At 40.2% G+C, this 14,029-nt stretch overlaps 1 protein-coding gene and 1 pseudogene across 1 annotated transcript in view; one reads left to right on the top strand and one right to left on the bottom strand.

Annotated features, from left to right (window-relative positions):
* Positions 1 to 5,970: 5,970 nt before the first annotated feature.
* RFTN2 (raftlin family member 2) overlaps positions 5,971 to 14,029 on the bottom strand; it is a 60,175-nt gene continuing 52,116 nt past the window's right edge. The window contains exon 9 of the mRNA XM_019939205.3: positions 5,971 to 6,699. Within this exon, the coding sequence (XP_019794764.1) occupies positions 6,427 to 6,699 (273 nt within the window). The 3' untranslated portion in view covers positions 5,971 to 6,426. The remainder of the gene's footprint in view (positions 6,700 to 14,029) is intronic.
* Positions 7,449 to 8,281, top strand: LOC101323552 (small ribosomal subunit protein eS1-like; annotated as a pseudogene).

The following is a 14,029-nucleotide window of genomic DNA, read 5'->3' as shown; positions in this document are numbered from 1 at the left end:
CGAATGGGTGAGAGAGTGAACCTGCGTCTTCTCACAGGGAATCTGTTTCAGGAGGAGGGTTTCATCACTGACAAGAGACTGAATGCTGAAAACTAAAAAGCATTCTTAAAATATATCCTCCCTCCTCTGCCTTTTGTTTGGGATATCTGCCTTTAACATGATCTGTACCTGTAGAGGTAGCAGCATGGTCTTCCGCAGACATAATGGCTGCTTAGCGTCCGGTCTTGGGTCTCTGGCTCTTCTGGAGACCCTGTGAACTACCTACTTGGCAAAGTAGTGGTGAATCTTTTGATTTACCACATAGAAATATATTTAAATCTTTAGCTGTTATATTCATATTTAAAAGATGCCCTGTATTTGTTCTGGAGTTTCCCCAAACATAGGATTGTTCACCTCACTAAAAAGAACTTTGCAAACTTAAAACTGGACCTTTTGAAAAAAAATAATGGTTTCAGTTTCTTGAGCACCTAACCAGGTGTCAGGAACTGTGGTACATTTCCCACATAATTGCACTAAATCCTCATACGATTAAATTTGTTTGTTTCTATCCCCACTTTACACATAAGTAAACTGAGCTTCAAAGTAGCTGTTCAGTGTCCACAGGAACAAGTAGCAGGGCCAGGGTCTGCACTCAGTCCTGGCTCCAAAGCTCAGCCTTCTCTGTTTTGATCGGCAATTTCATATGTTTCTGAATATTGCCTGCTACCTATGCTTGGGACACTTCTTTAATTCTTACGTTGAGTAGGATTGTGTTAGGCAGCATGTGTTGGAATGGAGTGGCTTAACCAAATAAGGTTTTGCTTTTCTTTGTAACAAGGCCAGAGGTCAGCAGTCCTGGGCTTGTGCAGTGGCTCCAGGGTCCTTCACTGGTGTCCCAGGCTCTTCCTGACTTTCCATCCCACCATCCTTGGGGCATGGCCACCTTCCTCACGGCTATTTCTTGGTTATAAGAAGGCTGCTCTCCTCCGGGCTGCACACACTGGCCCACACTGGGTATTAGCAATCTTTTGAAAACTGCTAACCCAATTTAAAACAAAAAAAGTCATTTTCTTTTTTTGTTGTTTTGCAATTTTTTATTAGTGAGTTTAAACCAGGGCATGTTTATTGGTTGTTTATGTTTCTTTTTAAAATAAACTACTTGGGAATTCCCTGGCGGTCCATTGGTTAGGACTCTGTGCTCTCACTGCTGAGGGCGTGGGTTCAATCCCTGGTTGGGGAACTAAGATCCTGTAAGCCGTGCAGGGTGGCCAAAAAAAAAAAAAAAAGACTTTTAAATAAACTACTTATTTGTGTCATTTGCAGTTTTTTCTACTAGGTTGTACATCTGTTTTTTATTAACATCCTTTGTATACTTAGAATATTAGCCCTTTGTTATTTGATCATTTCTTGATTACAATTTTTTGTTTACTTTTTGATGATGTTAATGGAGTGTTTTTCTGTGTGCAGGTTTTAAATGTGCAGTCTTAGTATTTACACAGTCTTTTCCTTTATGGCTTCTGGGTTTTGAATTATGCTCTAAATATTTGCTCATATATTATTACAGTATTTTTATAGTTTTGTTTTTTATATTTAATTTTTAATTCATCTGTAAGATATTTTGGAATAAGGTATGAATCCCATTCATTTTAACTCAAGTCTGTGGCAGTAGCTCTTTACATGAAGAGGTGGGAAAAAAGGGAGAAACATACATAAAATGTCAGTCTGCAGCTATACCATAAAGCTGGAAGTTTTAAAAAATGGAATCTTAACTAATACTTTTGGAGGGGGTTAGACAAGGAGAAAAATCTTGAGTCACATGGTTTCCCAAAAGAACAAATTCAGAAGAATGACATGTGGCTAAGGAACTAGTGTTTACAGGAAAAAATACTGAAATGTTAAAACCCACTTTTTGTGTGTGCTGTATAAACATTCAACTATGCCTATAGTCTGAGAAAGAATAAAGGAAATGTAAGTAAAATATCCAAATTTGGTGTGTCTCAGTTTTCTATTAATTTACTGAAATTAGAAGACATGCTATATTCTCTTGTGTTAAATAAAAAGTCATTTTACTAACCACATCTATTACAATGATGTGAGTGGTTCTACTTTTGAAACTTTAACATGTTGAAAACGACTCTGTCCCTGAGGATTAGTATCCCCATTAAGACACAAAGGAGTTGAAATGTGTGTATTTAACAGTTTTTCTGCATAACCAACCAAAGAAATTCTTACATTAGAAAGCCTGGACTTCAGATTTCCCAGGTGTCCGTGTGGGTGGTTCTTGGCTCGCCCGCCCAGAGTCAGGTCTCCTGGCAGCTCAGGCACAGCAGTGATTAACTGGGAGGAGAGAGTGAACACTTGATTGAAACATGGAGGGTCAATTCAAACTTTTTTCCATGTAGGCAAATCTTCTAATTCCCCCAGCTGTTTTATTTAGTGATTACATTTTTGATGAGAAGATAAGAATAACTTGATTTCCATTTCTTATTGGTTTGCTTCACTGGCCTTTTATGCCTTAGTGTACACTTTGGAACTTCATTTTCAGCAATTGAGATACTGTTTTGCAGGGAAATGACTCAACAGGTAAAGGAAGTTAAAGAAAAAAAATGTTACCATTTTACCAGAACTGATTTTCCTTTGAAGCTGCTGTCTAGGTATACAACGACAACGGATGGGGGTGAAGTCCAGACTTCTTACATGACCTCCACTAACTCTGTGCGGTGAGGGTGGGGAGCCTCTGACTGGCCCGCGGGGATGAAATCCCCAGTTCCCTACTGTCTTTCCCTGACACCACCCTGGCCGCGGTATTGGGCCCCTTTGGTATAGCCTTGTGAGGGTGGAAATCTAGGCTTTCCACTCAGTCTGTGCTGGTGTAGGTCCAGGTGAGGTCACAGGTTTTTCTGTGGTGGTGTTTGGCTGGAGTAGAACAGTTATTGTCTAAATATGTGCCGTCTTTCTAGGCTTTTCTTAGGGTTTTCTTGGTCTGCAACATTGGCATTTCCTGATTGCTGGTTTCTTCAGCTTCCAAGTCTGAGATACACGAGGCAAAAATAAAACCAAGAAACTCACCACTGGTCATCTTATGTTTATGTATAATCATTTGTCAGAACTGGCTCTATAAACTTTGGGCTATTGCACAAGTAAAACTCACTCTCAAGGTATGATAAATTGCTATAATTAATATTATTTAAATGGTTCTGATGGCTTGCATTTAGCTGGCTTTCCTACATACCCACCAGTGTATTTTGAATTAAAATGCTTAGTTATAGACTCTCCCCATTGCTAGCACCACTCCATTTCAGTGCTCACTTGAAATTTAGTCTTTCCATACAGGCGGCTGCTGGGGCCCTGAGGAGTTGAGAGAAGGAAATCCTTTTTAGTCTTAATGCTGAAAGAGCCACAGTCCTTCTAGCCTAGAGAGAATGGTAGCGAGGAGTTAAGGTAGTGAGGAAAGGCTGGGAAAAGAGACAGTTCCTTAGCTGTTCCAGAATGAAAGAAATGAAAATGCAACTGGTATATTTATAGTCAAATATACAAACACCTGCTCCTGATAAAACAAATGATTTGGAGATGATAGTTGTGATTCGGACTTACCACAGCCCTGCCTCCTGCTTCTATAGGTGTCTGAAGGCTCCTGGAAGCCCTCAAGTCTCTTAAAAAGAGTGATGTTTCTGTTGTCTTTAAGTGACATTGATAGAGCTGCTCCCCAGCTCAGTGGCAATTTCTCTGGTAATTAGGTGCTAAATGCTGTCCATGGAGATAACAGGTGACATTCAACCCAAATGGGATGGAACTAACAGGTGGTTATGGAAACCTAAGACAAGTGCCATAGATGCTGTACCAAGGGGAATGGCAGAACCTCACACCCACATCTATGATCTGCATATTTTTTCATCATCATAATTTATAGGTATTAAAAATTCACATGCCAGAGCCCCTAAGGAATTACACAGCGTTATGAAAAGAACTGAATGTACAACTGGTAGATAATGATAAGGTTACTCACATTTAACTTCTTAGGCATATAGAGTCCAAGTTTTGTTACTTTTTGTTTTTTAAAAGAAACTCAGAGTTACTTATATATAATTAAAATGCTCTCGAACCATTTGGTCATTATTTATTCACTATCATACAAATTTGCCACATAACTTAAGGGTAACTGTTGGAGTAACTGTTTATAAAATAGGTTTTAAGGGTATGACCACTAAGTTTATCCTAATAAAAAGATTTTTTTAATAAGAAGAAATAACAGATTAGAAACAAATTGTGAAAAGAAAGTATTCTTATACAAATTTTTAAAAAATTAAAAGAGATTTCTGAGTTTTCCTTTAGTCGATATAAATTTCTTTCTCTGTTTTTTTTTTTTTTTTGGGGGGGGCGGTTACGCGGGCCTCTCACTGCTGTGGCCTCTCCCATTGCGGAGCACAGTCTCCGGATGCGCAGGCCCAGCGGCTCACGGGCCCAGCCGCTCTGCGGCATGTGGGATCCTCCCGGACCGGGGCACAAACCCACGTCCCCTGAATCGGCAGGCGGACTCTCAACCACTGCGCCACCAGGGAAGCCCCTTCTTTCTCTGTTTTTAATACTTCAAATCCCTTCTTTACACTAACAGAATATACCAGAATCTCTGCCTGTTGTAGACCCTGGCATTAGGAAAAACTGTCTGATCTTTCTGAGTTCATTACCTGTGTTTCATAACTCATGGCATTTTGTGGGCTCCAGAAGTAGTATTTATTTCTACCAAAAGTTCACCAACTCATGAATATGGAACTCAGGTTCATCTAAAAGTCAAAACCAAAAGCACTTCTGCAAATACTGTTGATAGCTATTTCCATAGAATAATACGGAGCATAATATTCTTCAGTTCCTTTATACCTATAAAGGTAATGCTTCTGCACGGTAGAAGTAGAATAATTCCATGTCAATCTTACCAACAATTCATGGAGATCAACATAGTTTAGTTACACCATACATTTTTTTTTGAAGTATGGTTGATTTACATTTACATAACAGATTTACATAAAAACTTTATTTATTTATTTTTTTGGCCACACTGTGCGGCATGCAGGTTCTTAGTTCTCCAGCCGGGGATTGAACCTGTGCCCCCTGCATCGGGAGTGCAGAGTCTTAACCACTGGACCACCAGGGAAGTCCCTAGTTACACTATATATTTGATAACATGTAATACATATCTGTCATATGTGTAAAACATTAAGAGCATTTGTGTTCAATAAAACAATAGCCCAATTACAAATGACATTTTATTATTCAAATGACTTTATAATGTCAACACCAATGCTAATAAAAATAATATAATAGGCTGAACTCATCAATGGCACAGTTGTAATTCATTTGAAGTAAACCACATTTCAAAGTAAGCCTTTCGTAGATAAATGAAAATCCTCTATTTTGTAAAATTTTAATCTTTACCTGTTAAAGGCTGGGCAAGGCAAAGGCATCCCTACTAGCAGAGCAAGAAAAGCAGAGATGGAACAGATAAGTCACTGTACACGTTGCATGTGCTATGAGCACCTTTTTACTCCTGCAGGACTGAAAATTCTGGGTTTCCACATTCTTCATGCTTTAGCAATCAAAATAAAAGCGTAATTCATATCTAGGCTGATAAAAGACTTGTTTCCATTTAAAGTTGATGTTTCCCTTTTCAGACTACTTACAATTTAAAAGAAAGAAAATTAATTCTGTCTATTACGGTTTTTAAATATTGAGGTTGTGAGTTCTTCTCATATTGAATTTTAAGGGATGGTGCTTTGCTGTGTTTCTAGGCTATCAGACACAAGAAAGTTTAAACTCAATGAATTAGTACGAGGTTGGTAACATGGTGACCCTTTAAAACCAAAGACATACAAAAAGGATTTTTTTTCAAAGAATATTTTAACAAATAAGGGTTTGCTTTGTACATACCTACCATAGTTAAAGACAAAATTTAGATTAATTGTTATATTCAGGAAATAGGTACTTTATTAATTAGCCGTGTGTGTGTGTGTGTGTGTGTGTGTGTGTGTGTGAAAGAGAGAGAGAGAGAGAGAGAGAGAGAGGAAGAATTTTCAGCTTAAGTAAGGCTCTAACCTGAGAATTTTCTAATTAAGTGAAAATACTGGTTGAGATATTTAGTTGTCTTACCAGGAATTGTAAGAAAAGTATACCTTACACATTCATGAGACACTGAAGTACATTGGTTAATAACCTCATAAGACATCTGCTTAAACAGATGTTTTAGTTGAGAAAACTGTAAACATGATTCTAAATTTACAAATATGTTGGTTATTCTTCCTTGCCTGGAAGGTTGAGCCAAAGTTTACGTAGATTAGAGGAAAGCCTGAGTCTGGAAAAATTCAAAGTATTCCATAAATGCAGATAAAGCAATACAATAAAGTAACTTGGCAATTATTTTAATAATTATTTACAAGGCCTCTGTTCCTTCTTTGCTCACATACAAGTGACCTGAGTTACTCCATCTTCCTGGTCAAACTGTCCATCATCTATTTCCCGCAGGACACTGTCACTGTTGCTGAACCCGGAGAAGCTGCTGTGCTGGGCCGGCCTCTTCTCCTTCATCCAGCATTCTCGAGAAGGAGCGAGGAGGCGCGCCTCGGGCGGGCTCCAGCCCTCTGCAGGGTGTGACAGGGCCGTGTCCAATCCGACGCTCCTACTCGTGACTTTGCTCCTGTCTTCACCTTTCACGTGCCGGCCGCCTTTCCTCTGAAACACAAGAGATTGGCAACCAGGAGTTAAAAGAATGGGCGCCGTCTTGTCCCGCTGGTCTAGTTCCCTGCCCGCTTCTCTTCAAGGGCCAGCTCGGGCCGCCCTTCACGTTCCCTCCTCCCCGCCCTCCAAGCGAAGGTGCGCTCCCCTCTCTGTTCACACCACTTGGTGGCTTCCTGGCCCATCGTTCTCCTCATCGGCGGGCGGGCTGTGTGCCCCTGTCTGGGTCCTCAATGACACCTCTGAGGAGAGGGACCTGCTGAGATCTTATCTGGGGGAGCAAAGCAGGTAGAGATACGCTAAAACCTCCATTTTCCTTCTAGGTGTTTGTCGGGATCTGAGCAGCAGAAAAAGTACCCCAGAGGCTACCTCTCCCCCATTTCTATAGGAATAGACTGCACAGGTGATTCACACTGAGATCATATTGGAATAAGGGGCACCTTTCTAGGTGGAGCAGACCCCTCTCCTTGTCCTGCTACAAGCCGCTTCTGCCTGACACAGTGGGATTGCTCAGCGGCGGGACCAGCTCCTGCAGACTGTCAGAGAAGCTGCGGGTATTTTCACTATGAAATATTGCTGAGGCCTGACCTCATCCTTGCTGCGGTTCGCAGTAGAAAGACGTGGTCTCTGCCAAGGTAACTTAAGTCAAACTAAGATATCTAAGTCAACAGACGGAGAGCTCAGGGAGAGAACTGTGGATCCTCAGACTCCTGATGAGCCTACAGGGGCTTCTTTAATACCGATAACATCCTTTTGGCTCTCGGAGCAGCGCCATGGCGGTCGGAAAGAACAAGCGCCTTACGAAAGGCGGTAAAAAGGGAGCCAAGAAGGAAGTGGTTGACCCATTTTCTAAGAAAGATTGGTATGATGTGAAAGCGCCAGCTATGTTCAATATAAGAAATATTGGGAAAACACTAGTCACGAGAACTCAAGGAACCAAAATCGCATCTGATGGCCTCAAGGGTCGTGTGTTTGAAGTGAGCCTTGCTGATCTGCAGAATGATGAAGTTGCATTTAGAAAATTCAAGCTTATTACTGAGGATGTTCAGGGCAAAAACTGCCTAATTTCCATGGCGTGGATCTTACCCGTGACAAAATGTGCTTCATGGTCAAAAAATGGCAGACCATGATTGAAGCTCACGTTGATGTCAAGACTACCGATGGTTATTTGCTTCGTCTCTTCTGTGTGGGTTTTACTAAAAAACGCAACACTCAGACTCGGAAGACCTCTTATGCCCAGCACCAGCAGGTCCGCCAGATCCGCAAGAAGATGATGGAAATCATGACCCGAGAGGTGCAGACAAATGACTTGAAAGAGGTGGTCAATAAACTGATTCCAGACAGCATTGGAAAAGACATAGAAAAGGCCTGCCGATCTATTTATCCACTCCATGATGTCTTTGTTAGAAAAGCAAAAATGCTGAAGAAGCCCAGGTTTGAATTGGGAAAGCTCATGGAGCTACATGGTGAAGGTAGTAGTTCTGGAAAAGCTACTGGGGACGAGACAGGTGCTAAAGTTGAACGAGTTGATGGACATGAGCCACCAGTCCAGGAATCTGTTTAAAAATCAGACTTTTAATGGTGACAAATAAAGACCTCATTTGTGCTAAAAAAAAAATACTGATAACATGACAGATATTAGATCATGATCATATACTCAGGCACAAAAGCTGAGTAAGGATAAATAAGATAAAGATAAAATTTAAAAAACATTAAAAAAGCCCAGTAATTTCCCAGATTACAAAGAGTTTATTTGCTTAAAGCTCATTTATATGTTAGTTGGGCACTAGGATTACATTTTCTCAAATGTGAGAACTAAATTTACTCAAAAAAAACTCAGAAAAATATATAGAAGTCAGATGCCTAGGCTAGTCTTACGAAAGTTTGTTAATCCATAGGTTTCTTGAACTATAGTGTATAAAATAGAAATGCATGGACTTCCCTGGCGGTCCAGTGGTTAAGACTCCATGCTTCCACTGCAGTGGGCGCGGCTCTGATCTCTGGTCGGGGAGCTAAGATCCCGCATGCCGTGCGGTGGGGCAAAAAATTAAAAAAAAATAAAAGTAAAAGGATTTCATACTGGCTTTCATGGCAAATATACCATGCAAACAGCGGTATTAAACTGAATTTTGTGGGCTACTGTGGAATGTAACCGCGGTTGATGGCACTGTTTGTATAGGAAGATGCAGGCCTCAGTGTGTTGCATTGAAAGGAGTGTGTTGGCAGGTCATCTTTTTCTTGGCTGAGTTACTGGAGTCCTTGGACAAGTTGAAAGGAACAAGTCTGCAGTGGGTCCTGCCTCAATAAAGGCCCACTCTCACAGCCCAAGTCAGACATAGCTTGATGGTAGGGACATTTTCATTTGCATTCATCAAGTGCAAGTCTCAGATCTCAAATCTTTTCCCTTTTTATTCCCATTCACCAAATGTACTGAATTTAATACAAGCAGTGGAACCTGACAGACTTACTCTCAGGGTAGAGGATTTGAGAATGTCTCGTTCTCCCTGGCATTGGGACGCTGGTCAGTGAGGATATAGCCTTTTGGCTGCAGGCGGGGCTGACCGGTACTGCTCCTTTCTCAAGCCTAGCTACTGGCTCCTTTCCCACAGGCACAAAGGATGCATTCACTCCTGAATGACCTCTCCTGTTGACTGAATGAAATGGGAAGGAGGGGGAGCCTGGGAGCACTTGGCAGCCTGGATCTTTCCTTTTTCACCAGCCCCAGGGCCAAAGGTGAATTTTGCAATAAATTCCTTCTTGTACATCAGCCAATAGAGGCCAGCTCTCACATACTCAATGAGAATTTTCTTAATAAAAATTGGGTATTAAATAAGATAGTGACAGTAATTCACTTTTAAATAAGTATTAATAAGTAAACAGCCACCAAAATTTAAATATTAGAAGATGACAAAATACCTAACTCTATAAAAGATTTCAGAACAAACTCTATTCTTTTTTTACCAAGTGACTTTTAATAAATACATGTTCAGCAGTGATGTCACCTCCCTCACTCTACATGAAATAATAGCTTTTCCAACAAACCAAATTGCAATGTTCTTATAACTTAGAGTGTAGGAGACTGAAACATGACCAAGTCCTTGGAGATCATCTACTTTAATCCCTCATTGTACAGAGGTAAGACCCAGAAGGAAGATGGTATTTGTCCAAGGTCAGGGAGTAGCTGGCTTTGAACTGGAGCCGGAGTGTCTTACCTTATTTTTTTCACATTATCTGCTCTGCAAAAATATGAGTAGATTTGTGGTCAAAGATTTGTATGTTTCTCAAATAAAAGTTTCCAATTACAAAAATAGTACACGCTCAGTGTAGAAAACCAGGCAAAAATAAAGAAAAAAGCAAAACCCACCCACAAACCCATCTCACAGAGATACCACTGTTTAAATTTGGCATGTTTTACTATGTATTTGCATATGCACACATGGATGTGTACAGCTAGCTCACTTTTGCACTTAACACTCACTATATTTTGAGTATTTTACTATGTCAATAAAGAGATTTTTCATGCAACATTGCCAGACTTATTCATATAGGGTCTCACTTTCTTCTGATATTTTCACTGTAGAATGAGAGCAGATTCTACCAAGAGTTGCATGCAGATCTAATGCTACCCTTTGATAAAATCAATCAACTTCTGAGAATCATCCTCATTTACTAAAAATGAATGACCCATTTCAAATACACGAGACTCAGTGACAAACCAGTCTCAGGCTGTGCTACCAATGTATCTTTCATTTTCCACTGCTGACATCTTAAAAACAAAAGTAAAAGAACAAAGTCAGAATTATACCAGCAATCGTAAGACTTTGCATTGTCTTGGACAGTGTTATGATGGATAGAGTGGAAGAGTAGCTAAAAAATATGGTTTATAAAGTAATAAAAACATGGAGTGGACATTCAAGATTTCTCTTCCTTGTGTGTCTCAGGGTTGAAAGAGGAATAGGAAGCCACTGTAAGACTAAGTGTGACTCCAGTACCAGTTAGAAGAGTCCGAGCTTTTGAATCATGCAGAGAAACCCCAACCCTTCTTGCTCACAGAATATGTTCCTGAGTCATCCAAGCTTGGGGCTGTCAAAATCATTCAAACCTGGGAAGGGAAAAAGGTGTCGTGGACAACCATCTTTCCAGCTAGCTTTCCTATCCACCTTCCTCTCTACTGCAGTGTGGGCATGTGACCCAATCAGATCCAATCAGAGTCCTTCCCTGGGATTGCTATATTGACTCTAGGATAAAGAAGTTCTTTCTAAAAATTGAAGTATAATTGATTTACAATATTATATTAGTTTCAGGTGTACAACAGTGATTCAATATTTTTATAGATTATACTCCATTTAAAGTCATTATAAAATATTGGCTATATTCCCTGTGCTGTACAATATATCCTTGTAGCTTATTTATTTTATACATAGTAGTTTGTACCTCTTAACCCCCTACCCCTATCCTGCCCCTCCCCCTCCTTTCCTCTCCCCTCTGGTAACCACTGGTTTGTTCTTTATATCTGTGAGTGTGCTTCTTTTTGTTATATTCATTTGTTTGTTTTATTTTTTTAGATTCCACATATAAGTGATAACATACAGTATTTGTCTTTCTCTGTCTGAGTTATTTCAAGAAGTTCTTTTTGATGAGGTGGCCATACTCACCTCATAAGAAGCCCTCTGCACATACATACGTAGAAGCTGAAACAAACAGAACATCCTGGGGCTGTTGAATCTCTGGAATCAGTCCCTGAGACACTGTTTTTGGTAGCTCTCTTTTTGATATTATGAGCTATGCCAGAATCCTTCCCACCTAGAAGCCCATAAATTCCCTTATGGACAGAGGCTAATCTGAGCAGGGTTTCTGTCCCTTACACCCCAAGGGACACCAATAAGTCATGTGGAAACAAGTGTGGGTGGCCCAGAAGAGGGCTGCTCTCCAGCCTGAACACTGCCCTGTGGCTGCGGTTGAGCCCACGTCCCTTCTGCCCACACCAGTAAGAAGCCCATTTGCTTTGAGTGAAAAGCATTCCCTAGATGAAGGACTTCATTAATGGTAAAAGCAAAATGCTTTCATTTTTATCTATACATGATGTTCTTTGAGGTACCTGACATCTTCTATTTATACTGGCACCAAATTAGATTTCACATAGACTTCAATTGAGGATACTAACAGCTAGTGAATGAAATATGACCCTATGAGTTTCCAATAATTTCAAATGACTGGAAAAGTAAGAACAAAGTTTGATTAAATAATTATCTTACCATGCAATAAGGAAAGAAGTTAATGTGTATGTTAAATATTTCTTAGTATTCATGTGATTTTATTTTTTTATTATTATTATTTTAATTTATGAATTTATTTATCTTTGGCTGCGTTGGGTCTTTGTTGCTGCACACAGGCCTTCTCTAGCTGTGTCTGGGAGGGGCTACTCTTTGTTGCGGTGAGCGGGCCCCTCACTGCAGTGACTTCTCCTGTTTCAGAGCACAGGTTCTAGGCACACAAGCTTCAGTAGCTGTGGCACATGGGCTCAGTAGTTGTCGCTCGCAGGCTCTAGAGCACAGGCTCAGCAGTTGTGGCGTACGGGCTTAGTTGCTCTGCGGCATGTGGGATCTTCCCGGACCAGGGCTCGAACCCAGGTCCCCTGCATTGGCAGGCGGCCTCTTAACCACTGTGCCACCAGGGAAGTCCCCATGTGATTTTATTTATAGTTACCTTCAAAAGATCTAATTCAGAACATTTTTATGACTGCAGCTCCTTCACTTCTGGGTTTGTATTAGAGAAATGATTCAATAGATGTGCCCAAGAAGTCTTTACCACTTGAAATCATTCATTTTGAGATACATTTTAAAGATAAGAAAATAATTTGAATGCAAAACTTCTCTAAAGGAGAAAAACAAATGTAAATTGGAACCATTTAAATTTAACTCCTGTCTCCCAGAGTCTATTCTCTCTATCTTTCTTTTAATAACAGAACTCTGCACCCACCTCACCACCAATGCCTTGCAATTTTTAGCTGGGCATGTAGTATTTCACTATGGTACCAGCACATGGTTGCCCCAATTACATTTCCCAGCCTCCCTTGCAGATGCTTGTGGTGACATAAAGTTCAGGCCAATGGGATGTGAGAAGAAATATGTCTGTGACTTGGGGGTCAGTGCCTTAGAAGCATGCCTGGAATTTCCTACTTCTTGCTGTCTGGACACAGCAATGAGTGAAGAAGCAGTCCTGGGTCCAGAGGCAGAAGCCAAATGTTGAGGGTGGCAGAGCTGACCAGTCATGAGGCAGAGCTTTGCCCACCCTGGATTGCCTGCCCATCTTTAGATAATTATGAGAGAGACCCTTCTGTTGTATTTAAATCATTCTAATTGGTCTTTTTGGCATAGCATCTTAGTAACTAATTAGTTACCACTTAATAACTAACAAAAAAATTGTTGGCAACTAATTCTTTTTAGCTTAATTTTTCCCAACTTTCCAATTATGAAAAATTTCAAATATACAGAAAGTTTAAAGGATACTACAATGAACCTACTACCTAGTTCAAAACTTGTTAATATTTTCCATATTTGCTTTATATATATATAAATATGAACATATATATATATATATGTTCATGTGTGTTTTTTTGAACGTCAAAAAGCATCAATGCACTACATTCCTACATATTAGCCGAAGGTAATTTTTAGCTGGAGAAAATGGAGGGTCAGTAGGAGTTTCTGGATTTTTTCTTCAGTTTCTCCATAGAGTTAGTGTTTAATCATCTAGTATTGAAAGAAAAACATTCCTATGAAAACAAAAGCAACATTCCATGTGACCAGGTGCTGTGCCCAGCCCCCTACGTGTTTTCTAACTGAATCCTCCTCCCAACCCTGTGGTAGGTACTAACATTGTCCATTTTACAGATGAGGACACGGAGGCTTGGACAGCCTGGCAGAAGCTGTTTGTACACACACACACACACACACACACGCGCACACACACACGCACGCACACACACACACACACCCATCCCCTGGAATCTCTTTCATGGTTTGTTGTCTACCCCTAAGAACACCACTGGATGGAAACCCTACTCTGAGTCAGTGGAAACTAAATACTTTTAAATGACCTGTTGTTTCTTATAAATAATTATCAAAGGGAAATGGGCTGAAGAATTTAGCTGAAATAAAGATTTTTAGGTAATAGAAAAATCTGATGAGTTTTTTACTTGAGTCTTCAAAGAAACAGAAAAGTTAAGAAAGAAGATCTTGGAAGAAAAATTGAGAACATTTAATAGATGGAGGTAAAATCCTGGTCAGAGTCTCTTACCCTGCTTAGCGTAGCAATCACTTCCTTG

The sequence above is a fragment of the Tursiops truncatus genome, chromosome 7 (assembly GCF_011762595.2).
Source record: "Tursiops truncatus isolate mTurTru1 chromosome 7, mTurTru1.mat.Y, whole genome shotgun sequence".
NCBI classification, from domain to species: domain Eukaryota; kingdom Metazoa; phylum Chordata; class Mammalia; order Artiodactyla; family Delphinidae; genus Tursiops; species Tursiops truncatus.
The sequence above is the reverse complement of the archived record's forward strand: the minus strand, read 5'-3'. Positions and strand labels throughout refer to the sequence as shown.